This window comes from Mytilus galloprovincialis, chromosome 13, assembly GCF_965363235.1.
Source record: "Mytilus galloprovincialis chromosome 13, xbMytGall1.hap1.1, whole genome shotgun sequence".
Lineage (NCBI taxonomy): Eukaryota > Metazoa > Mollusca > Bivalvia > Mytilida > Mytilidae > Mytilus > Mytilus galloprovincialis.
This window is the reverse complement of record NC_134850.1, coordinates 71052232-71078885: the sequence shown is the minus strand read 5'-3', so window position 1 is coordinate 71078885 and position 26654 is coordinate 71052232. Positions and strand designations below refer to the sequence as shown.

Sequence of the window (26654 nt, the reverse complement as noted above, 5' to 3'; positions counted from 1 at the left end):
TGTGTTCATATTGATTTTGTGTCATGATTTGATACACTGTATCCTTTTTTGTCGTCTACATACTACGTTTATATTTATAACTGCACTAAACAAGTTGTCTTAAACGAATTTTCAATCTCATTTCCGAAAGAAAAACCATGCATATGTTAATTACATGTAATGACATAATCGTTGTTTTTTATGAGTTTGGCATCCAGAGAAAAAAGAAGAATCAAATACAAATCGGACAATAGCAGAAGACATTATTGACGTTGGTGGTACATAAGGCTATGATCCGTTCATGATTAGTGAAATACCCGCTGTACTCATTTCCATATTAAGATAAGAAGATGGTAGCTTTTGTTTATCCATGAATCTAAGATGTCACAGATGTTTTCGAATTATCAAATTGATATTTAATCGCACTGTATGCATTTTTGGATTATTTAATGGATATTTAACTGCACTGTATGCAAAATAAAAATAAGGACATTCGGTGGGATTTAAAATGTATTTAATAACTTTGATATTAAAAATCTACGTAAATTATTCAACATTAAACAAATACAATATACAAATAACAAATAATTTGGAAAAAAAGCTGAGACAGTACTCTGGACAATTAAGGCCTTGACCAAATACTACAAACAATCATTGGCATTATTCTTCAGTAGGCACTCATATCATCTGGTTCCCGTAACATACTTCTATTTATTGAATAACCAGTTCAATGTCAAGCGTATTCTAATGCTGATTAATTGATTAACTGTTTTCACGTTTGTCCCAAGTGTTTTGTTAGAGCAATGCTGATTGGCGAGTGACATTTAACGACTCTCCTTTCGGGTAATCACACTGCGTTAAGAACAGTTCCGATTGGTTAAATTCAATTATGAATGCTAATGGCATTGATTCTCTTGGGTATTTTGATCTGTTGATTTTCAAACAACGTGATTAATATGGTTTTGGTGTTCATTGTTATTGCTATGTGAATCGAGTTTGGCTAAGCGATCAGTTAAAGTATATCCAATACTTTCATTTGAATGTGGAAAATGACACGCACAAAACAAATGTACAAACGTTTCACGGAATTTTGTACTCATAGTACAGTACAATATAAAATTGACGGCATTATTTATTAAAGCCACAATGTCCATCACATCACCCAATGGTAAATAAACGGTGTCAAAAAAGTCCTTGACGGTCGCACTACAAACAATAAGAACTCCCTGCGGTAGCTCTGTAACTAAAAACAATAGAATCACAGATACTAACATTTTTGTCGTTCTAGAATGCTCAGTCAGTCTCATACTGTTTGCACCGGAAATTTTGAGTACTTTTCTTCGATGTCGAATTTTAACATGGATATTGTATATTAATAAAGATCCAAAAATAGACATAAGTAAACATGGCACTAACTTCGCTGTAACGGCATACATCCAAACATTTACAAGAACAAGAGCATCAGTGTCATTTTTTCCAAGTCTCAAATCTCGTAGCACATACGTTGTCTCGTTGGAATCCGGATTTAAGTTTTCTTGCAATTCATTACTCATATAATTTGGAATGAGACTTATTGCTGACCAGACGTAGATGAGTAAAATAAGGACTTTTGATTGCGTCATGCGCCGACGCCTCGTTGCAAATGCTTTTGTAGGTGAGCGAATGTGGACAAAGCGGACAATGGCTAGTAATACACAGAGCCATATTGATACTGTATGAGTTGTAGCGGCTAGGTTGATATGAAAGGTCATGTAAGTCATCCAAGATTTACTGTTTTTATCAGGTGTTTTGTTCACATCCGGGTACATACAATAGAAATGCATGGAGAAAGGTACATATGACATCATGGTGATTATATCTGACACAGCAAGCCATGAGAGAATGATGTTTACAGGTGTACTCATGTGTCGTCTAGTCAGTACAATGATGTTGAAAATGTTGGTGATAATCCCAAATACACAAACACATATACTTATGTAACCGTGGAATGAAGCGTAGGACTTAGCAAACGTGAATAAATGGTCGCCCGTCACGCTCTGATTGGCCGCCATACCACAATAGGTATTGGCGGAGGAAAACCTGTAAAAAAAGTAGAAATATTTTGAATATATAATGTTATTTTTGTTTTTCACTCATGTTTACAACCAAATGATTATACATTACGATAAAAAGATCAACTGAGACGCGTTTCGTTTGTACAGCAAAGAGCATGTTTAAGTTTCTGTGCTGTTGCTATTCTTTTTAATTGTGTTGTTTGTTTGGATTATCCCTGGTATCTGGGAATAGTATATGTCAATATATATGTTTTTGTTGGCATCTTGTACTTTTTACATACAATTAAATGTACTTTCTTCAAAACGATGTTTAATCAAAAAAATATTAAATCATGTTTTCTTTTTGTTATGTTCAAATGAGATTCAGCCTTCGATAAAAACAAATTATTACAGGGTTGCCTTGTCATACAAAACTAATTAGTTTTGCAAATATGTTTTTGATAGATTAATTAGCATATTTAAATAATGGAATTTTTACTTCTTGAATACCATGTTCGCAGTAATACGCAGTATGGGTTTGTTCATTGTTGAAGTCGCAATCGATTCGGTGACATATCAGTGCCTTAATCTTCGTCAGTTTGGTCCCTGGTAGCTTTTTACAGAAAATAACTGTTATTTTGTTGAGGGAAATATAAGTTTACAATAAATCAGTAAACCATATAACGCGATCATATAGTTCAGAATCTTTATAATAAGCATATAAACAAGTGGTAAAACTTCAGTTTGTTATCAGACATAGTTAAATTTGATTTAATAGTAATTGTAAATGTCTAAACCGCCTAAGTCTTAGGATTACAGTTATTAAACACCACGTAAAACTTGAAAAATTAAAGTTAATATACATAAATAAAAGCACATCAGTTAACTTTAATAGATTTAAATTGTAAATCATTATGAATCAAATCATAAAAATCCAAACAAAAAGTCGGAGCAAACGATGCGGAGTTAATGTCTACGAGACAACACACAGACGATATAAATTACTAATAAACGGTTTAGTGAAAAACAATCCGTTAAAAATTTGCAACACTCGCGTAACGGTGTATTATAAGAATTCTGAGTTCTCAGCCCTCCCCCTTTTGCATATCGGTCGAAAGACAGATACATATGTTACCATATAGTAAAAAAAACATGACAAGTAAAGCTTATCTCGTTACACGGTATCACTTACTGATATATTTACAACGAAGTAACGTATTCTACCTAGTGTGTCGTTCTGAAGTATCGCGTATTCCACCTAATATATATTTTTGATGTATCAAAATAAATTAAGAAGAGAAAAACACTATTCCAATTATATAGTTAGTTCGAGCTCTCTTTCATGTCAGGCTCTTCAGACAGAATATAAAGTTCCAAAAATTCATCAAAGTACATTTGGCTGAAAGTGTGCATGATGACAATCTGTTACCAGTTCTTACGAAGGAATAACTACCTTATTCGGCCAGTACAATGTCCTTTAATTTATCAAGACCGAGAAACTTTTCTTAACCATTCATTTCTTACCTTGCTAGTTTACATGTCATATTTACATATCACAAACCTATCTTGTGAAACAATTTGTATATTTACATAAATTGTACATGTTCAAATAAAAACAATAAAGATCGTGTTATATTTATAGATACTATCTGTGACCTGAAGACTTTATGTTGTATATACTGTTGTTATGTGTCTGCTATGAATGTCTCTCCTAAATCTTCTAGTTCTTTTTTATCTTATATTTTGTAATAATAGAATTATTAGGTCAGTATATAATCGAAAGGTAATGACCACACTCCTTTCATTAAATAAGTGAAAAAAATAGAAAACAACGGCTTCAATTAGCCTGCAAATGACAGATTTCATTAAGAGTTATATTGAAGACGCAACAATGACCTTGTTTTAAAATAGGCAGAGGTCATTTAGTATTTTTCTCCCCTACAAGATAGAAAAGCAAAATAACATTGAAAACGAATTAGCAAGATTATTATATTATGATGTAGTTGTTATTCAAATGTTACTTGCAACATTTATGTAAAAGAGATAAATAAAATTGAGAATGAAAATTGGGAATGTGTCAAAGAGACAACAACCCGATAAATGTATTGTCAACATTTCTTTTTTATTTGCCCTAAGTATAATGATGTAAAACGGACCCTTCTTGATTCCATTTACTCCATTGTTGATAATGTTGACATAAATATTGAATTACTACTTTTTGGAAACAGATTATTTTCATATGTTATGAATATTTCTATTTTTAAATCTGTTCAGAAATATATCAGTGACACCAACGTTTTGTTTGAAACTCACTTAATTTTTGTTTCATCTAGTTTTATTTTTTATTTTTTTCTACACTCCAACATTAATTCATTTATTCCACTAAGCAAGCTTAGTGTCTCTTTCAAGCCATATATATATTTCAAATGACTTATAAAGGCTATTTGCATGTTTCAAGGTACTTTAAATAACTGATGATTAATTGTCAATATATTTAAATATACTTTGCATTTAGTAAGTAACACTGTTAACACAGATTTGTTCGTGTGTGCTCACAAGTAGCATGCGTGTTCCACTATACTGCGTTATTTTAAATACAGTAGTTGTAATTGAATTATACCATGTACATGTATTATGGAGAGAGCTTTTATAGGCTGTGCCTGTTGCTCAATCCTTTTCATATCTGATAAATTAATGAATAAAATATGTTTAAAATCAAATGTGTTGTTACGTGTATGTAAGAAACTACACGAGAAAATGAGACATTTGTCTTTGTTTTTTTTAAATGATTTGTATAAGTGTGGATATGAGTTAACATTATTTTACCATCCTTAAATTTATTGACTTATGAGTTGGAATATTGCTGTATCTGTTTATTTATGGTAACCCTGTCGTGTAATGTTCTCATTTTAATGTTATAATTAACACTGCCATTAAAGCTGGAGGTTTGGCATGCCACAAAACCAGGTTCAACCCACCATTTTTTCATAAAATGCCCTGTACCAAGTTTTTCACATTATAGTTCGTTTCTGGGTGTGTTACGTTTCGGTGTTGTGTCTCTGTTGTGTCGTAGTTCTCTTATATATGATACGTTTCCCTCAGTTTTCGTTTCCTAACCCGGATTTGTTTTTTTTTCTCTATCAATTTAAAAATTTTGAACAACAGTATACTACTGTTGCCTTTATTTGCTATATTTCAACTCGTCTAGAAAAAATATCTTAAGCATTATGATTAGCACATTGATTTTCCGGAATTAAATTGAAACAATAACTGTGCATAATTCGTACTCTATTATTCAATAGCATAAACATGAATTATGTTGAGGCTATGAGACGTCGTCAATATACTGCCTACATACAAAGTTTGCAAATGTGCGACGTGCACTATTGTTTTCATATCTTCTACATCTGATTTGATGACGTAGCCGAGACAGATATTTGTCAACAAATTATTTCATGCGTTATATATCAAGATAGCGATATTACGTTGTTTATTAGAAACTATCGATTATCTATAAAATCAGTATAGTTCTACTTTATTGTGTCATAAATTGTAAATAATTACATACTTGGATATAAATGACAAATTTTCTGTTAATTGAATATCTCTTTCAGGTTGAAAGGTGCAACGAACGACAAAACATGTACTAAACAATGGAGGAGGACAAATACACAAAGCTCAGAAAACAAGTAGACTTTAGCAATAAAGCATTATATGATATGAACATTTTATTCAGTAGTAACACTAACAATATACTGTGTGTCATTTATCATTGGTGTTAGGTATCTATTAGTATCAAATGTTCAATTTGAAAATTAAAGATAGTTCATAATAACTTGACCTCACAAATAAATGTTTTAATGGAACGCGTATTGTTTTAAGTTTAATGAATACATTTGTTTTATTTGAAATAACAGTAATATCAATAAAGTTTTAGCCATCAAGTTTATTGTTACATATTTGTCATTAAAGGGGAGTGTCACTTGAACATACGTCATGAACATCAAGCACCATTCCTGTACTGAATACACATAGTTTCAGAAATTAAAAAACAGACTACCATGTACATGTACAAGTCATCCCTAAAATCACAATTTAAATAAGTACATTAGCTCTTTATATTGGTTGCCTACTACTCAGTAACTGTCTGCTTATATTAGGCATATTAAGAGATCAAGCAGCTATCTCACTATTGCTCTGTGCCCTTCGTCCTGACATTTTGACAATTTTTTGCTAAAAAGTTACACTCTAAGCCCTCCGTAGATATCGAAGTTGAAATTATTCTGGGAAATGCTTTTTATTAAAATCTTTATCTATACAGAGTGTATGATTTCGTCGAATTTTATGGACATTGAAAGAACAAAGAAAGGGGTGTCTCACCGTCATTTTAGCGGGCTTCGATAGTTTTTAATATTTATTTCTAATTTTTTTAGCTTTCCATAAATGTTTCTATTTATATTTCTAAATAATTCTAGAGAGATCGTTGTTTTCAAAATATTAGATATGAAATTATATTTTTGATCATTTATAAAGGTTTATATTCGAGGACAACGAATGTCTAAGACAACTTGAAGTGGTCATAAACGATTTACTACGTATCTTTTCACTTCTTACAACCATGAAAAAAATGCTTTTCATGTTATCAAATAATATTTTTTTTATGATTTTCATCTTAATTTTAATATCGGATGTGGAATAAAGAACCGTCCGCTAACTTTACATTCATTGTTAATGATCACACTCGTTACAATGACAAGAAGGAGAAATTAAAAGCTTAGTTTAGCAGCGTCGTAAGTTGGCAAATGACAGCTCTTATTAAGAATATATTTAAGACGCAACAATGACATTAGAATGAAATCGGTTAAGGCTAAGGTCATTTAATGTTGTGTTCTTTTCTTTTAAGACATTACATTCAAAACGTATTGGCGAGCTTAGTGTATTACGAAGTCATTGTCCAATAGACTATATTTACTTTACACCATTTGTGTAGCAACCACGCGAAAAATGAGACATTTACTTTGTTTTTAACTAATATATGTTTTGTATAAGTGTTGTATTTAACTATCATTATCAGTTTCTATCCACGTATGAATTGAAATATAACGTTGATACCTTCCGACTATTTTAAAATAATATCTTTTAAAGCATTATATCATTCGCGCACTATATTTCTTGGATTAGTTTAAAATAATAACAGTTCATAATTCGTACATTTAAATTCAATTGCTTCTTAAAAATAAGAGATTATGGTTTGAGTGCCAATGAGACAATTCTCCAGCCAAGTCCCTATTTGCAAAAGTAAATCCATTATAGGTCAAATATCTTCGACACGGAGGCTCACACCGAACATCATAACCTTTAAAAGACTAGTGAAAAACCATTTGAACGGGAAAATCAACTGTCTAATCTATATTAAAAAAAACGAGAAACGAGAAACACGTATGAACAAAATCAACAAACGACACTGAACATCAGTATAAACATGTTATTGTGTTGCACTTTTGTTTTTCATATCTTCTACATCTGATTTAATGACGTAGCAGAGACAGGTATTAATCAACAATGGTTTTATGCGTTATTATTTCAGATTGCGATAGTACGTTGTATATTGATATGAATATCGATTATTTATAAAAATCTGTATCATGTGTATAATCTTACTTTATTGTTTCATATAACGTAAATAATTACACACTTGGATATTAATGACAAATTTTCTGTTAATTGAGCGTCTCATTGTAAGTGCAAGGTGCAACGAACTAAGACAAAACATGTACTAAAGAAAACTCAAACGACAAGTACACATTAGCAATAAAGCAATATCTGAACATATGAACATTTTCATTAAGTATTTCACTCACAGTATATTGTTTACCATTTATGATTGGTGTTCGTTAACGAATTTAAAATGTATCTATTAGTATCAAAAGAGAGGGACAGTCAAACTCATAAAACGAAAATAAACTGACAACGCCATGGTTAAAAATGAAAAAGACAAACAGACAAACAAAGTACACATGACACATCATAGAAAACTAAAGAATAAGCAACACGAACCCCACCTAAAAACTAGGTGTGATGGCAGATGCTCCGGAAGGGTAAATCGATCCTGCTCCACATGTGGCTCCCGTCGTGTTGCTCATGTTCATTCATGATATGGAAGGGAATTGTAGTTACGACTTTAGGAACATTTCCGATATCAATTGTGAAATGGTCATTCAATAACGGTAAACCCACTCGTGATGGCGTCCGTAAAATTTACGAAGGGATGAATTCAACTTCACCATTTGGACTCTTGGTTTAATACCTTCCTTGTGAGAAGCAACCTTCTCAAGAAAATCATGATAGGAAATGCAAGCACGGTAATACCGTATCAATTTGGAGAAACATACCCCGTATGCAGATGCTGCTAGAATTTTGCTACTAAAAAATGGAAAGTTCACGATTTGAAAGCTGAAATCATCTCTTTTGTCGTAAAATTTTGTTTTCAACCGACGCTCATTGTCAATTTCTAGATTTAAGTCAAAATATGAGGCCGACTTAACTGTATCTGTTGTATCCTTTATCTCTAGTTCGATGTGATAAATGCGTTCAACATAGTCACCATCTTTTGAATTATTTAGTGAAAGAACATCATCTCTATTGGAAAGTAGAGTTAAAGGATATTGCTCACTTCTTATTTTTCTTCTTAAGAAGTCGTCAAGAAGAGGGGCACAATTAGTTCCCATTGGAATACCGACATGCTGTTGAAATACACGTCCTCCGAACGTAACAAATATGTTGTCAATCAGGAAATCAAGCATCTTGATAATGTCAGTTTCAGAGATTTTTTGTTTGAATCAGAGTGATCCTTCACAAAGTATGATGTATCTCTCCCTAAGACAAGATATTTGTATCTACGTTGGCCATTCGTTTTTACGAGACAAAGCAATACCAACTCTTTCAATTTGTCTCTTAGTTTGGAATGTGGAATACTTTCAATTTGAATATTGAAGATAGTTCATTGTAATTTGTAGTCGCACACAAGTATGATTATGAAACTCGTAACATGTTTAGATTTAATGAAAACAATTTTGATTAATTGATTGAAAAAAAGTTTTATTTGAAAAAAATAACATGAAACGTATAATTGATGTTTTTTTTATCCATTAAGTTTATTGCAACATATAATCACACAAAAGGGAGTCACACTGGAACATACGTCATGAAAATTTAGCAGCAACCTGTAGCTAGTAAGCATAGTTCAAAGCAATATTTAAACAGACCACCATGTACATACGTCATCCCAAAAATCACAGGTCAACAAAGTACATTAGTTCTTTATAATGGTTGCCATCTTCTGCTGTATCGTTTATTTTCGACTGATGAGTTTGAATGTCTTCATAGTAACTTTAGCCTCTCTTGGTCTATTAGAAATATAAGTAATGTCGGTATTATTTGTGTATTAGATATAAAAATGTCGGTATTATTTGTCTACGAGAGATAAAGATAATGTTGGTATTAACTACTGACAAAAAAACGTGTTGATTATAAACCACATTTGTGACATCCATTTGCAAAATAATCAACCGAAATGTTTATTTTTGCTTTATCCAACCTTTGGAAGTTAAATTTATGCATTCTTAAGACGTACCCAATAAAAGTTAGCCCAAACGATCATTGCAATTCATTTATAGTGTACGCGTAAAAAAAGAGGAAATTACTTAGTTGTAGTAGTCCTACAAATGACTTTTTATTTGTAGAAAACAAATAACATACACTGTGTTTTTAAATTTATGCATTTCTTCATCATCTTTGTATAAGCAAATTCATTCAGAGATACATAAAATAAAACAAGACTTTTATCAGATCTTTATCATCTTTAACAAGTATATTGGATAACATTAGGTCTAAATGCGATTAAGTTTATCTTTATAAATGTGTAGAACACAAATTTCATATAAAACTCGTTGAAATTTTCTTTTGCACAATTTAAATCCTTTCACAATATTGTAATTGAATAAGTCGCGCGGTAAGTATACATTGAAATGTCCTCTACTGTGTGATTGAATAATTCGCGCGGTAAGTATACATTGAAATGTCCTCTACTGTGTGATTGATGGTTGTCTGATTTGATTAAAAATGCCCGTATGTTGGGTCGTTAGACGAACAAGGTTATGGAGAAAGGCTGGACAATCTAATCAAGTCATCCGCTGTCGAAGAATGGAGAATCGTAAATCATTGTCTACTATTATATGTCATTTGAAAGCATAGGGAGCCGAATTCTTAATCGAATACAGTAGTTTTGTAAAATAAACATGGTCATTCTAGACGGCTTCATAATCAATTGTATATATCGTTCCTTCCACTTGCAAAATTAAGATAAGCTTTTGCGGCACCATACAAAGACGTCAATGTCACGGACGAATGATTGTAATTAAATTGAAAATTGACAAAAAACCCTCAACAACAACAACACATGACAAAGTTGACAATTCATTTAAAAGATAGCGTACCCAAAACAAGTAAACAAGAAGTAAGACTTCAAACTAAACCTTGAGCAATACACACGGACAACAACCGTTCCTGCAGATGAACTCACCATGAAACATTTCAAATTTTATTGAGAAAAAAATTGATAAATAAACTTTAAAAAAGAGTAAGGAAACAGAAAAGTTCTCTGTAACAGAAATCTATAATTCCTTTCAAATTAGAAAGTGCGCAATACTTTATCTTTACGAATCTTAGGAAGATACCATGGGAATACAACATTTCTGTCTAAGATTATCCACTTATCATATAATGTGTCTAGGAATTTGATATATACAGCTTAGTATTGTCAGAATGGCAATTTTCTACAGGATTCTTAGTTATGTAACTTGCAAATATAAAGACCTGAGGGATTTTGAGTGTTGATACGTAAGTTCTTGTTTCAGTTAGGTCGAGGTTAAGGCGTAATTCAAGTTTAGGGTATGATTCAAAGTTAGAAAATGATTCAGTTAAAAAGCATGATTCAAGTAAAATGTATGATTCAAGTAATAGATGGGATCTTATATCTACGTATGATTCAACGTTTAAGTATGATTCCAGGGTTACTGTATGCTTAACGGTTAAGATATGTTTCAAAGTAAGTGAATGATTCAAATAAATTTGAAGATTTAAAGTTAAGATATAATTCAAAGTTGAGGTATGATCCAAGGTTGAGCTGTGATTCAAAGTTGAGATATAATTCAAAGTCTAGGTATGATTAATCAAGGTTGAGTTGTGATTCAAAGTTGAGATATAATTCAAAGCTGAAGTATGATCCAAGGTAAGGTGGTCATTCAAAGTTAAGATATAATACAAATTTGAGGTATGATTCAAGGTTGAGTTGTGATTCAAATTGAATATATAATTTATTGTTGAGGCATGATTCAAGTTATATTGTCATAATGACCTATGGACTGGTATATAAGAATAGTAACAGGAGTATTAAATTAGACACCTATGACTGCATTTGATGTTTACCAAAATATAGACTGAAAAAGTAAGGATATAGTGAATAGTAAGATTGAATGTTTATAAATTTATTGTTCGATTAAAGATAATGATCATCCATTTATTTTTATGGAAAAAAATCCATAATATGCGCATTTCGTAGACTTTATACATTGAAACGCAGAAATTCTGAGGTAAACACAATTGAACCTTGAGCACATCCTTTCAAGATGTGAAAACCTTTCGATCTTAAAAGTATGGTTTTTATTTTTTAACAATTGTTTTCGAAGTAGTTGGGTGGTGCTTGTTTTCGCAGTCCAATTATAATTGCTTATTTGAGATATCCGTGTTGTTCTATTATTAACTTTCAACTTAATCCGGTAGTAACACTATCCTTCTTTTCAAATACGTGATGTGATTGATATCAAATAAACGTGTTTATATCATAACAGATAATAAATCTTGGTTCTTTACATAAATGGCCTATTTTAATGCCCAGAAGATAAGAGATAATATTTACAGAAGTTCTTCCCATTCTATTTACTCTAGATATTGATCTATTTTGGAAGATTAATTCTCTGTGAATAAAATTGTCTTTCACATATTGTAAGTTAAAGCATTATGTATCATTATATGACAGGGACAATATATCATCCTCTTCAAACTAGTCAACGAGTAAAATGGCCGTTAGGACAGACACAATTTATCATCACCTTCAAACAAGTCAACGAGTAAAATGGCCGTTAGGACAGACATAATATATCATCACCTTGAAACTAGTCAACGAGTAAAATGGCCTGAAGACTAGGGATTGATGTTAAGGAAATGTGGAATAAACGTCAATGAAACAACAACCCAACGACAAAAATAGCCATAAGATATCTAGAAAGCAATATACATTCTACAACAATATAAAAATGTATCGAAAGCATGTCAAGTTTTTAATCGTTTCGTGTCTGTAAACGTTGTTAATACAATAAACAGAAGAAATGACGGGATCATTTGTTCTTTAACTTAGCTTATTGCTTATGAGAATAAAGAACATTCGGTTGTAGAAACAGACATTCTGTAAAAAAAAAATTTAAAAGACTTAGATGATTGTTTTATACTTAGTTTTAGCCCTGTAAAAAGGCAAATGTTGTTCTGAACAAAAATTTATCATAAATCATTAATAATAGCAGGCGTATGATGTATTAAACCTGATGGGTGTTTATTTAAACATAATAAGTCTTAGCATGTCCGCTTTAAATCAAAACAAATATAAGTACAAATATTGACGCTGTTGAAAAAAATATATCATTAAGCCATATGAGAGGAATAGGTGTTCATCACTTTCAATTTCTTTATTTATTATAGTTATCAAAGGTACCAGATTATAATTTAGTACGCCAGACGCGCGTTTCGTCTACATAAGACTCATCAGTGACGCTCATATCAAAATAGTTATAAAGCCAAACACGTACAAAGTTGTAGAGCATTGAGGATTCAAAATTCCAAAAAGTTGTGCCAAATACGGCCAAATATGAGACATTTCAAAGATTGGCGTTTTTTCATAAAAAGCTATACACAAGAATTTGGCACAATTTGGTGTTATTATATGATATGCATGATCTTATACTCTCATCTTTCTATAAAGATAACATGCAGTATCAGACCATAAACAAAATACAGACTTTCTTTAATGAGGCTGACGGAACCATGACACATTTTTAGATGAAACCTTTTCTCAGAAGAATGCCAGAGAACTAATCGTAATAATTTATCCAATATTTCATTAAAAAGTACCTAAATAAAATGTATTTCTAGTTAAGAAGGGTATAATTATAGGAGCATATATCACTAAGGATCAAAATGAATATTTGGAACAGTAGTATACTGCTAAACTCAAGAAATTAAATAACACCATAATTTCAAATAGTCGATCGCTCTTTTTACCAAATTGTTTATAGTCGTTTGAAAACAAATTCACAAAAATACTGAACTCCGAGGAAAATTAAATCGTAAAGTCAAATGGCAAAATCAAATGACAAAACACATGAAACGAATTGACAACAATTGTAATATTCCTGACTTGGTACAATCATTTTCAAATGTAGAAAATAGTGCATTGAACCTGGTTTTATAGCGTTAAACCTCTGACTTACATGACGCTCACAATAAACTAGAATTGATAAAACTTGTTCATACTGTGTGATCCATATACAAAGTGTTTATGTTTAACGAGAGAATATCTAAAGATATAGGTAACGTATTTAGAATCAAGATTTGATTTTAGTTTGCGTAGGGAGTTCTGGTCATAGAATCATCCTACATGTATATGTCCACTTGTTTTAACTTTTAATTTTAAGTTTTTTTCTTGTTAAGCAAAAATAATAAAATTGCGATGATAAAAACGTTATATTTATTATATCGTTTTGTCCTTAAAGGATATTTGGCTCAAATTGTCAATATTGAATAACATGCAAATTTATGCTATCAGGGACATAATTTTAACACCGTAATAATCTTCAAGTATCCATTAACATTTTCAAAGCAGAATATGTAATATTGGTAAAAAGTGTATCTATGTTCCGGACCATACGAGTATTTGGACCATACGCGTATGGTCCAAATATTCATATTGTCCGGAACAATTACAAGACAGAGTATTTTTCTTACAATTCAAATACTACGTAAAAAATAAACATTCATGCCATAGTTAGTTTTCATCTCTAATTACATTCTTGTATGTAGGCTTGGGGTGACATTTTCTTCTACACAGTATCATAGCTTTTTGCATTTGCATTTGCAAGTATTAGTTGGGCACGATCCTTTTCATTTACACCTTTTGTTTGCGAGTGAAAAGCTAGCCTTTTTGTAGCTGCGTACAGAGATATCGAGTCATGGGCCATTCCGTTTGTCTACGGTGTTTTTTTTTAAAGTATAGATCTCAAATATCGTAACATGAATACACCATAGTCACAAGACAAATTAAATAAACTATATTACTTTCCAGTGCCTTCAAGTTTTGTGTAACAGTTCAAGAAATTTTTATTTTTTTTAAGTCACTCGTAATAAAAAAAATCGGTAATGACCATCGGTTATGACCATCGGTATAAAATGTGTTTATCATAGTTTTCGTATAGCAAAATAAAATAAATTTAACTATGTGAAACTTCTAATTCTTATTTAGCTATTCTAGTATAATAATACAATCATCTCTATGATAGCGTCTTTTTAATGAGCTTTCATACCATATGAATAGTTTATAAGTTTAAAAAGTAAACTGTAGCAGAGCGTCAACTACCCCGCCTATACGCGTATGGTCCGACCGTAAGCGTATGGTTGGACCATATGAGTATATACCCATATGGTCATGACCATACGCGTATGGTCCAAATACTGATATGGTCCGGAACATCTACATATATCTTTTTAAGATCTGTAAATATGTTCATATTATTATTAAATTAAACACAATGAGACGATCAGAACATTGTTAAATTAAACTTTTTTTTTACTTATTTAATCTGTTCCGTTTAATTTTTGTTTCGGCTTTATAGATTATATAAAATTAAATTTAAATATATATATTTCGCTGAAGTATTCATTCAATTTTCAGATTTGTTGAGCATTTTGAAATCTTTCGTTTAACCTTTTCAATCTTAACGTTTGTGAATGGTATAAGTTTTCATATAAAACAATTTTTGCAAATTTTATTTTTTGCAATGTTTTATTTATGTTTTAATTATTTGACCTCGGTTCTATAATGGTTTAATAATGAGTTTGAGAAAAAACGTTTTTGTTAATTATTTATCATTCATTTCCCCCATTTGACATTTGTAATTCAAAACTTATTAATACTTTAAAATAAATTATTAATTGCAATAATTACAAATATGTGTTTTAAACAAATACCTGTAAAAGTTGCACAAAAAACAAACATATATACAAGAGTACCTTCTGCATTTAGCACGTAGAAGAATCAATGTCAACAAACATAAGTTTCTAATTAATTAAACACATTTAACGTTATCAATTAAAAGTTAGCCTACCTTGAATAACAGCTTGATCTCATGTCTATATTTATCATATATAATAGAGACTAAAATAGGACGATGTATTCTTTATAGCATAGTTATTTGAAAATAACGGTTTTATGTGACTGAAAACAGCATTGGAAGGCGTACTTTACTATTGGTCACATACCGATCGATTATCGAGTGTTGTCTTCATGTATAAGTAACTGAATGTTATTCTGATAGCGAGCGACAAACTGTTCCCTCGGGACCTATCTGCTGTCGCCCAACACGTAACGATACTACCTAACTATTGACATGTTAACAAATTATTATGATATTACTCTAATATGCACAATAAAAAGGCAATTGACAGATATAATTTAACCGACTTCTCTAAGGAATTGCTTTGACGAAGCTGTCTATAATGTTCTATCGTTAAATAAGTGTTTAAATCTTAAAATAGATACCCCAGGAATAGATTACCTTAGCTGTATTTGTAACCCGGATTTGTTTTTTCTCTATAACTTGATGAATTTTGAACAGCCTTATATTACTGTTGCCTTTATTGGGCAAAAACTTTTAGGAATTGTTGGTCCTCGATGCTCTTCAATTTCTTTATTTGGCCTTCAACATTTTTCGAGCGTCATTGATGAGTCTTTTGTAGACGAAACGCGCGTCTGGCGTAAATATAAAATTTCAATCCTGGTATCTATGATGAGTTTATTTATTGACATATTAAATAAAAAAAAATATTTGATTTATTCGATAAAATTAACTTTAAATATCATTAAAAGTCTGTTATAAGAACAACAAAAGTCACTATCAACATTAAAGACATAATGTGGGAGGACATACAATTAGAAAGTTTCTTTTTCAAACGATTAAATGGTTACACTACTTTACATTTATTTTAATCGCTAGATATAAACATGTTTGGAGAGAGAGTGAGAGAGAGAGAGAGTATTCTGTATGCATTTCACAATGAGTGCTTAGATGGATAATAATTTAGTTTATCATCATCGTTTTCATTTAACTTATTTAAAACATTGTCTAACACGGAACTAGTATATTGTTTGGTTTACATTTATTTGATCTACTTCTTGAATAATATGCCAACCGTTTAGTTCCTATGCGCTTGAAGGAAGTCAATATTTTAGCGTGTCTTACCCCTAGGGAAATATTAAAATTACTTTAGCCTACAATTAAATTTAATTAAATATGGGAATTAAATACAATCCTCAATGTTGAATATACAACCTCTTGCTTTAGGGAATCATGTTAACAAATACAGTTTATAAACGTTTCGATGTGTTGTTAAAATATGATGAAGAAAATGTATTTCAATTCAAAAATCAAACAAAAACTGCCCATACAACATGAAATCCTACTTGACCATGTACAGATGAAACTCCGCAATCTTTGTATATATGGATCAATTTTCCAAATAAAACAACCATCAATGGCCCTCAAAACAAATTACACTCAAGTTTTGGATGTTATAATACAAATGAAAACATGTGAGAAGAGTTTCTCTCGTCAGATTTTAGTTTAATATATTTTCGCATCACTTTTATAAATCACATAATAATACTTTTTGCAGATGCATATTTTAGAAAACTAGTTGTTTGCATAATGATTTGAATATTGAAAAAGGATTGCATGTTAAAATGGCTATTCGATACAATATTAAAATATAATCAAAAAGATGCATATTATATCAGGAAACTAATTGTCTGCATAATAATTTCAATATTGAAAACGTGTATTGTAAATGGCAATTAAATGTCATAACAAAATATTATCGTAAAGATTGATGTACATTCAGCAACTAAGATAGATTGCACTTTTAATTCTCACTGTACTCTTATGATATATCAGTTCCATTTAGACTGTTCGACAGTATCAGAAATATTTGTTCGCAAATGTAGAGGGAACTACATCGTATTTAAATGATTTAATTGAGCTATTCTGAAATCACGTTTATTTAAAATATCTCCCATATTCACAGGGCAACACAATACATATGTCTTAATAAACTCACCAAGGGATATATGTCAGTGACACTTTTGCCAGGCAGTTATCTTTCCTGTTCATTCAAGTTTGTAAAATGCTTACATTAATTTCAGCATATCTCCTTACTTAGGTAAGAGTTTCAGATGTATATATTTGATTAAATATAAATATGCATGTAGAGACAGTAAGGACACTATGTTGGATTCAAATAATTCATTAGATGAGTTGTCAGAGTTAAGTGTTAAAAATTAATAGTTATTTACCAAATTAGATTCTATTAAGGTTCCCCGGAACTTAAATATTAGATTTATCTCCCAAAATAGACTTATCATCAAATGCATCTTTCTGACCAATTTTATTTACCAATATGAACGAATAATAAAATATAGTAAAAAACGACATGTAACAAAACACTAGTTCGAAAAGATATTGTCCACAAGTTGTTGTTGGCTTAAATTTTGGAGAGGAACGACAGCTACCAATGTATGAACCAAACATTTTAATATTCATATTTTTGTTTCAAAATGATAGTTTTCTAGATAGAATTCATATTTATTTTACTATTCTTAACGTATTTGGAAGTTAAGTGGTCTTTGCGGTGATAAATCTTCAATTTGCCTTTAAGGGATTTTGTTTTGTAGCGTTTATATATCTTTTGTTCCAGGTAAAATGTAATTTTTTTCTTTTTCTTTTTTTTTTTCGTTTTCCCATTTTACATCTTTATTTAGTTTAGAACTTTTCAAAGAACAGAATTATCTGTTAATTCTCAGAAACAATTCAGTACCGGATATCTTTGTTGTTTACGTCGTTTAAAACATGTGTCTGACTAGCTTATGGCGTGGTGGCTACCATTAAATCTAAAACTAGAAGAAGAGAACTCGACACAGGAAGTCATGTGATAATGCCTCCTTGTTTTATCCATTATAAATGTTACGATTTATGCTCATTTATCGTGAATATTCTACATAACTTTGCCAAGTTATTTTTATACCAGATAAAAATAATTTCAAGATGTTAACATGAAGTATGAATTTAGAAATGACACAGATTTATCCATCTAAAGCATATATCAATGTCTTTCATTAAGTTGACCAAGATTTTCTACAAGGTTATAAAAAGGCTAGTAATTAGATTTATACCAGGTTTAATTAGTTGAATCTTAAGTAGATATCAATAGATACACATATATCCAACCAGTGTATCTCCCCGTCCCCATAACAATAAATTATAATGTACTGTGTCAATATAATTGAATTTGATGCGACTGTCATACAAATGTACAAGTGAAAAGTTGTTTATCTAGCTATGAAACCAGGTTCAAACCACCATTTTCTACAAAGGAAAATGACTGTACCAAGTCAGGAATATGACAGTGGTTATCCATTCGATTGATGTGTTTGAGCTTTGGATTTTGCCATTTGATTGGAGACTTTCTATTTTGAATTCAGTACTTTTGTGATTTAACTTTTTAAAATTATCATTCGTACTTAAACGGTAAAATATTTTTTTTAGCTTTTTCAGTCACTTGTTAAAGTCCGTCTGACATTAGAGATAGATATTCTATACAACTCCCAATGCAAAGAGATTTCAATCCCCGAGATCATCACATAAACGATGAACAAGAAGGTTAGCAATTGAGAACATTACGCTCACTTACGTGATTAAATAAATGAAAATAATTATTTTTGTTTGCTGTATTGATATTTCACTGTTGTATAAATCAGAATCTTTATCTATATGTGATTGCTGTATAACACATTTGTCATCAATGATTTCAACGCCAATATATTATTTTTGGTAATGTTCATAGCACATCTTCTAACATCTATCATATTATTCGAAACCAAATGTATTATTAAATTAAATTGCATTAAAAAATAATGCGAGTACAATGATAAGTATTCTAATAATAATTACAAACAGTAGAATATAACATTTCTATGTATGTGCCTGTCCCATGTCAGGAGCCTGTTATTAAGTGGTTGTCGTTTGTTGATGTGTTACATATTTGTTTTTCGTTCATTTTTTTGTACACATATTTGGCCGTTAGCTTTCTTGTTTCAATTGTTATACATTCGTTCTTTCGCGGGCTTTTATAGCTGACTATGCCGTATGGGTTTTGCTTATTTTTGAAGGCCATACAGCTACCTATAGTTGTTAAGTTTTGTGTTATTTCGTTTCGTGTGGAGAGTTGCTTTATGACAATCATTCCACATCTTCTTTTTTAAATTTCACTGTTTTGGAGGAAATTCTGATAGAACGACCTTTATATTGTCAACCATTACAATCACAGTATATCTACTCCAAGGGCATACGAATTATAACACAAAATTAACTGTTTTGGGTTACACCAACCTTATCCATACTAACAGGTTAACCCAATTGATGACAGTGAAACCTACGTTTAACGTATTCCATGTATCAAATGCAATACACTATAATATACCAATTCATTCAATATAACTACAAAAATGCATTTACTTCTTGAAAAACTTTATATAACAAAATATTCAATGCACCGGTAACTTAGAAAGATAAATTGAGACCGTAGATGTTTTTATGACAAACATATGACACATAGCAAGATAAAATTGTTCTTTAAACTGTTTCTGTAGATAAATAATGTTCTCGTCCATCTGATAAATGTTATGCTTTTCTTCAAATTGTTATCGCTAAGCAATTAGCAACATAGATATACACCCCTGGTAGTATTATAGGTAGAGCAAACATTTCTATTAATCACTTTTGTGTCTATTATATTCTGTTTTATTGTATCGAACTTTTAGTTAATTAATGAAGCACGCAGCTGATTCGTTGGTGGAACTAATTCTGCTATTCATCAAATCTAACAATATTTTGTTAACAGTGATATTTTTCGTTTAAACAAAGTAATGGTGGAAAATTGGAAGCAGACATTTTCCATGCGTTCCATCTAAATCGTACGGTATTATTGCAGTTGTCTCGATTTCTGCTCTGTCAATCATTTTAGGACTTTTGAATTGCGATAGACTACTGTTTTCTTTATTGCAAAATTAACTGCTATCGGTGTACGCACCATGTTGGAATGTTTTGATGACAGTTTAATAATTAAATGTGGATTGTAGATGTTTTAATCGAAATCAGTAAAATACCAAAATGTTGAAGGCACTGCTGTTTTGTTTTTCTCTCTTATAGTTTATAGCATTTGCAATGTTAAATCTTAAGATACAAATAAATCTTCTATATTTTATCAAATCTATGCCATATTTTGTAAGTTCAGAAAAATTTAAGGTTAATGTAACGCTTGTCATTACAATCAAGGTTAATATAATGCTTGTCATGTGTTTTTGAAAGTATTCTTTATCTCTACAGTATTACGCAATCTACCAAGAAAGACACTTGAGTTTACCAATCTAATTTATAGAAACCTTTTGTTGGTGAAAGTAACTTGTCATTTTATGCAACGAAGCTTATGAATATTAGAAAAAACCTTGACAAAATGTCGTTAAGAATAAAGAATTGAATATGAAGTTCAAAGATTTAACAGGATTGTTCTATTAAGACAATTTGAATATTAAATTTTACTTTGAAGCTGTTTTCTGTACCTTTGCGACAACGAGATATTAAAAAAAGGAATTTCTGAGATTTGATATACAAAAATGTAGCTGCATTACCTTTTCCCGTTATTTATACAAAATGCTTCATAATTACATACCGTTTGTATTCATTTGAATTCATTTGACTGTACGTAGAAATAAGCGGCTCTAAACATCTAGTTCAGATTTAAACAATATGTAAAAAGTTTAATTACAAAAATACAGAATTGCGATACAAAACTAAAATGTTACTAGAATGTGACCTTAATCATTATTTTGAAAAGAAAAACTAGATTTAAGTATGAAATAGGGTTTAAACCTTTTTATAAATGAGGATTTTTTAAATGATTGTTGAAAGCCGACATTTACATTATATACAAATCAACTAATACATTTCGACTAACTTTGGGAAAATGAATGAGGGCAAAAGTAGTAAAAAGTCATATATCGATTAAGAGAAAACAAATCCAGGTCACCAACTTAAACTTATTGAAAGACATCAACCATAAGGGAAAACAACAGAAACACATTAAGCTTATTACATCATATCTCATATTTATGTTTATACAAGTTCTTTGATAATCTTGTAAAAATCGTTCTAATTAATTAATAAACTTCTTTACATTTTATTATTTTTTTTATAGATTATGAACAACTTTGCAGATAAATCTTTGTAGCAAATATTTGTAATAGAAAAACCAATTAACAAAAGTGTTTCGCCTACATTGCCAAAAAAAAACCCAATAACAAAAAAAGGCAACAGCAGTATGGATTTACGAGTTTTGAACAGCGGTATACTACTGTTGCCTTTAGTATACCGCTGTTCGAAACTCATAAATCCATGGACAAAAAACAAAATCGGGGTAACAAACCAAAACCGAGGAAACGCTTTAAATACAAGAGGAGAACAACGACACAACATTAAAATGTAACACACACAGAAACGGAACAAACATCAGACAAAATCCGATAGGAATAACAAATATAACATCAAAACCAAACACATGACTTTGGGATAGACAAGTACCGTGACACGTCTTATAGTAATGTGAATTCACACACCAAAATAAGAGAAAACAAACGACACAACGGAAACACAACGTTAAAATGCAACACACACAGAAACGAAGTGTTTCATCTACATTGCAAAAAAAAAAACCAATAACAAAAGTGTTGCATCTACATTGCAAACAAAAAACAATAACAAAAGTGTGTCATCTACATTGCAAAAAAAAAACCAATAACAAAAGTGTTTCATTTACATTGCAAAAAAAACCAATAACAAAAGTGTTTCATTTACATTGCAAAAAAAAAAACAATAACAAAAGTGTTTCATCTACATTGTCAAAAAAAAAACATTAACAAAAGTGTTTCATCTACATTGCCAAAAAAAAAAAAAAAAAAAAACAAGAGTGTTTCATCTACATTGTCAAAAAAAAACAAAACAATAACCAAAGTGTTTCATCTACATTTCAAAAAACAAAAAAAAAATAACAAAAGTATTTCATCTACATTGCCCCCCCCCCCAAAAAAAACAATAACAAAAGTGTTTCGTCTACCTTGCCAAAAAACAATAACAAAAGTGTTTCATCTGCATTGCCAAAAAAACAATAACAAAAGTGTTTCATCTACATTGCGAAAAAAAAAAAAAACAATAACAAAAGTGATTCATCTACATTGCCAAAAAAAAAAGTGTTTCATCTACATTGCCAAAAAAAAAACAATAACAAAAGTGGTTCATCTATATTGCCAAAAAAAAAAAAACAATAACAAAAGTGTTTCATCTACATTGCCAAAAAAAAAAGCAATAACAAAAGCGTTTCATCTACATTGCTAAAAAAAACGACTGTAGAAAATGAAATGTTTAATGTTGTTGTTGATCAAATTCGTGTCTGGCTAAATGTTTAATGTCGATTATTAAGAATCCTATCTGGATTGGTCTGACTTATAGTAGTTATTGGTAATCAAAACATTCGTCTGAAAATGTAGCTTAGACAACATGAAATATTATCAATCTGCTAGTTAAGTACATTGCAGCAACAACATTTATATAAAATCCATTTAAACGTATGTTGACCACGGAAAACCGTCATATCTGCAATCATAATATACCATATATATGATGCTAAAACTCACGTTAATTAATAATATCCTTAATTGTCGTAAAATATTTAGCACTTTATAGGAAAGTAAGCTTACAAGGTTCGTCGAACTACATCCTGTTTGAATAGATAAAGGCAACAGTAGCATACCACTGTCCAAAATTCATAAATCGATTGAGATAAACAAATCCGGGTTACAAACTGAAACTGGGGAAAACACATCAAATATAAGAGGATAACTACGATACAACAGAAACACATCAAATATAAGAGGATAACTACAATACAACAAGAACACAGAATTAAAATATATAACACACAGAAACGAACTATAAAAGAACAATGGCCATTTTCCAGACTTGGTACAGAATATTTTAAGAAAAAAATGGTGAGTTGAAATCAGCTCCAGTTATGATTACGAAATGATTTTCGTGCGCAACGCTCCCGTTTTAAAAGAATATATTGCATTAACTCAATACCAATGCCAAAGATTAAGTCGTATAGATTTAATGACTATGATTTTATCATACAAAAAGTATAGTTAAAATTGAAAATGGAAATGGGGAATCTGTCAAAGCGACAACAACCCGACCATAGAGCAGACAATAGCCGAAGGACACCAATGAGTGTTCTATGTAGCGAGAAACTCCCACACCCGGAGGCGCCCTTTAGCTGGCCCCTAAGCAGATATGTATACTATTTCAGTGATAATGGACGTCATACTAAAATCCGAATTATACCCAAGCAACTAAAATTAAAAATCATACAGGACTACCAAAGGCCTGAGGCTGCTGACTTGGGTGCAGAATTTCGGCGGTGTTAAACATCTTTTTTGAGATCTAAACCTTCCCCCTATAGTTGTATGCTTTGTATATACCACATGCCCAGTTATATGTAAATAACCGTATTGTTGATACCTGCTGTTTACAATTAACCGAAATACAAAACTGCCTGTATCATTAAGTCGTAATGTTTTGTTGTCGATACCATATAAACAAAGATTTATACATAAGGAGGAACTTGTGAATGCGTTGATGACAACGTACTAGTGGTGTATGCCTATACATTGAGGCTTTGTTTGTTTTGATCTTTTTATCATCTTAGATTTATTGTTTGATAATTAGTTTATAACATAATAAACAAAAGCTGTAAGAATTATGCTATTATAAATAACACATTATTGACGTTTGTCTGATGGAGGTAATTAGACGAACATTCTCCTGATGATCATTATTCCCATTGTAATTAATTAGTAACATTGGTATCAAAGAAATATGTATTTTAAATAGATATTGAAGCTTGTTTGATGCATCATATAACAATCTCGAAAATTTCACTTCTGTAAGTGGTGCTAAATATAACATGTATGACAAAAGTTTGGAAAAACTGCAATTTAAGAACAGAACCTTTCAAAAATAGTAACAAACAATGTGGCGAAAAGGTTATAAGTCACATGTGCATTGAGAGGATAACATATCCAACTGTTCCATGTGACACTTGTATAATTATTCAAACATCGAAGGGAACAAAAGGATCAGTTGAACGCTTTACGCGAACAGACAGAATGCGTCGAACTTACATTAAAAGCTCTTACTGATTTCATGACAATACAAACTGTCAATATTAGTTGATTTGTTAAACAATTCGCATAGACATTTACCGTTAAATACCAGAAAAATCACAAAATGAAATAGTCAAAATTAGAACAAGTAAAATAAGACAAATAACTGATTTTTAAGATTTTCAAACTACTCCTTATTATCTGATATCGCATTTTATAAGTACTTGCCAGCTGATAAAATACATTGATGAAAAAAGAGACGCACCAATCAAAAACCTAAATCAATTTTGACATAGTGACATACTGGGCTGAAGCCATCTTGTTGCCATCATTTTACAATAGCTTAAAAAATCAAGATGGCCAAACATTCATCCTTAATTAACTGTCTTACTTTTATATATAAACAAGCAAAAATAAAAAGGACAAAATAACCAATCTCCAAGGAAAATTCAAACCGTAAAATAAAAAACTAATGGAAAAAATTCCTGACTTGTTACAAGCATTGTCGTATGCAGAAAATAGTGGATTAAACATTGTTTTATAGCTAGAAAAAAAATCTTTCCTTGGATGACAGACGTATTGTCACAAACCTGACCTTGCAACTTGGCCAATGAAAACTTTTGGGACTTGTAATCTGGAAGCAGCTATACTGAACCAATTATAGTCAATAAGATCAATAAAATATCAAAGGGCATATCACGTGTTAACGAAGCAACTGGGTATTTGACAAAATCACAAAAGACTGTGTATTAACAACCATTTTACAAACTCGCTACTTTCTTAGACAGAGGAACTTCCTTTATATTTCATGATATAAATTGTCAGTCCACGTGATTTGTTTTTGTTGTCTTAAAGGAATGTCTTAACAGAATGTTTTGACATTTCAAATTGAACAGATTTCAAACTTTTGATTTTAGGATGTAATTTTCTAATGGCAAGAACACGTTTTATTGACATTGTGATAATTGAATTCTAAGATATGTAGATGAAAACAACGAACCTAAAATCAGCATGCATTGTACATCCTGCTCAGTTTGATATCGTGTTAAGCAACTCATTGAAATTACAGATTTAACCAGATTTACATATATTGCTTTGACATTTCAATAAAACCGTGACTGCTGCTCCTTTATTTGTTTTTTTTTATCGCTCATTATTTTTTTATTGACATTATGTCATTCATTTTTATGAGGTTAAACAGAATGATGTACGAAAAAGTGTAAATATTATTAAAAAAAGTAAAAAGCACTTGTTATGACCTCGTTTATAAAGATCAAAAAACGATATGTTGTCTTTTAATACAAGAAAATACTAGGTTCTGTCAAAGCTGAAAGTAGACTGACTGCATGCAACTTGTTTGATTAATACTTTATATAGTAAATGAATGTTTATTGGACTAGATGAGAAATGTTATGATTAATTTTCAATCTTTGGCAATCATCATGATCGTTTCAAGCAATAATTGGTTCACCTGTGTCATAATCTTGTACACGAAGTGTGGGTACAGGGTCTGTATCTAAAAAAAGATTATATAAAACATAGCTTGAACTGTATGAATAGCAAGTCGTTTGTAATTGTGGCCAATGCAACCTGTATTGTAATAATTTGCGTGTAAAGTTTGTTTACTATTTGTTCAATTACTTAGAAGATGCAGGGGTTGACATGTGATAAATGACTCGATCAGTCGCCTTTACTTATATTAATTGACTCTATTCCTATAAAACATATTTCAACAAGACAAGAGTTTTATTTTCTAAGATTTGATCATCCCTTCATGGCCGTTTTAAAAGTTTAATGGGGTTCACGCGTAATGTTATTGGTTTGAAACCAGAAAATAAGTTTCTCTTTCGGAAATGACTATTATTAAAATATTGAAAATGTTGATTATCCAATGCAATTCAACAGTAATCTATTGCGAAGGTCAGTATCCAACG

The 26654-nt window shown here is 30.8% G+C and overlaps 1 protein-coding gene across 9 annotated transcripts in view; it reads right to left on the bottom strand.

Annotated features, from left to right (window-relative positions):
- Positions 1–476: 476 nt before the first annotated feature.
- Positions 477–26654, bottom strand: part of LOC143055966 (G-protein coupled receptor dmsr-1-like) — a 122872-nt gene continuing 96694 nt past the window's right edge. For 7 of the 9 annotated variants that reach the window (XM_076229031.1, XM_076229032.1, XM_076229034.1 and 4 more), the window contains one exon: positions 477–2058. In XM_076229031.1, coding sequence (XP_076085146.1) covers positions 918–2058 — 1141 coding nt within the window. In that variant the 3' untranslated portion in view covers positions 477–917. Of the gene's footprint in view, positions 2059–3536; positions 3643–15502; positions 15593–26654 lie in introns of those variants that run through there. The other 2 variants (XM_076229037.1, XM_076229039.1) reach the window with 2 other exon arrangements.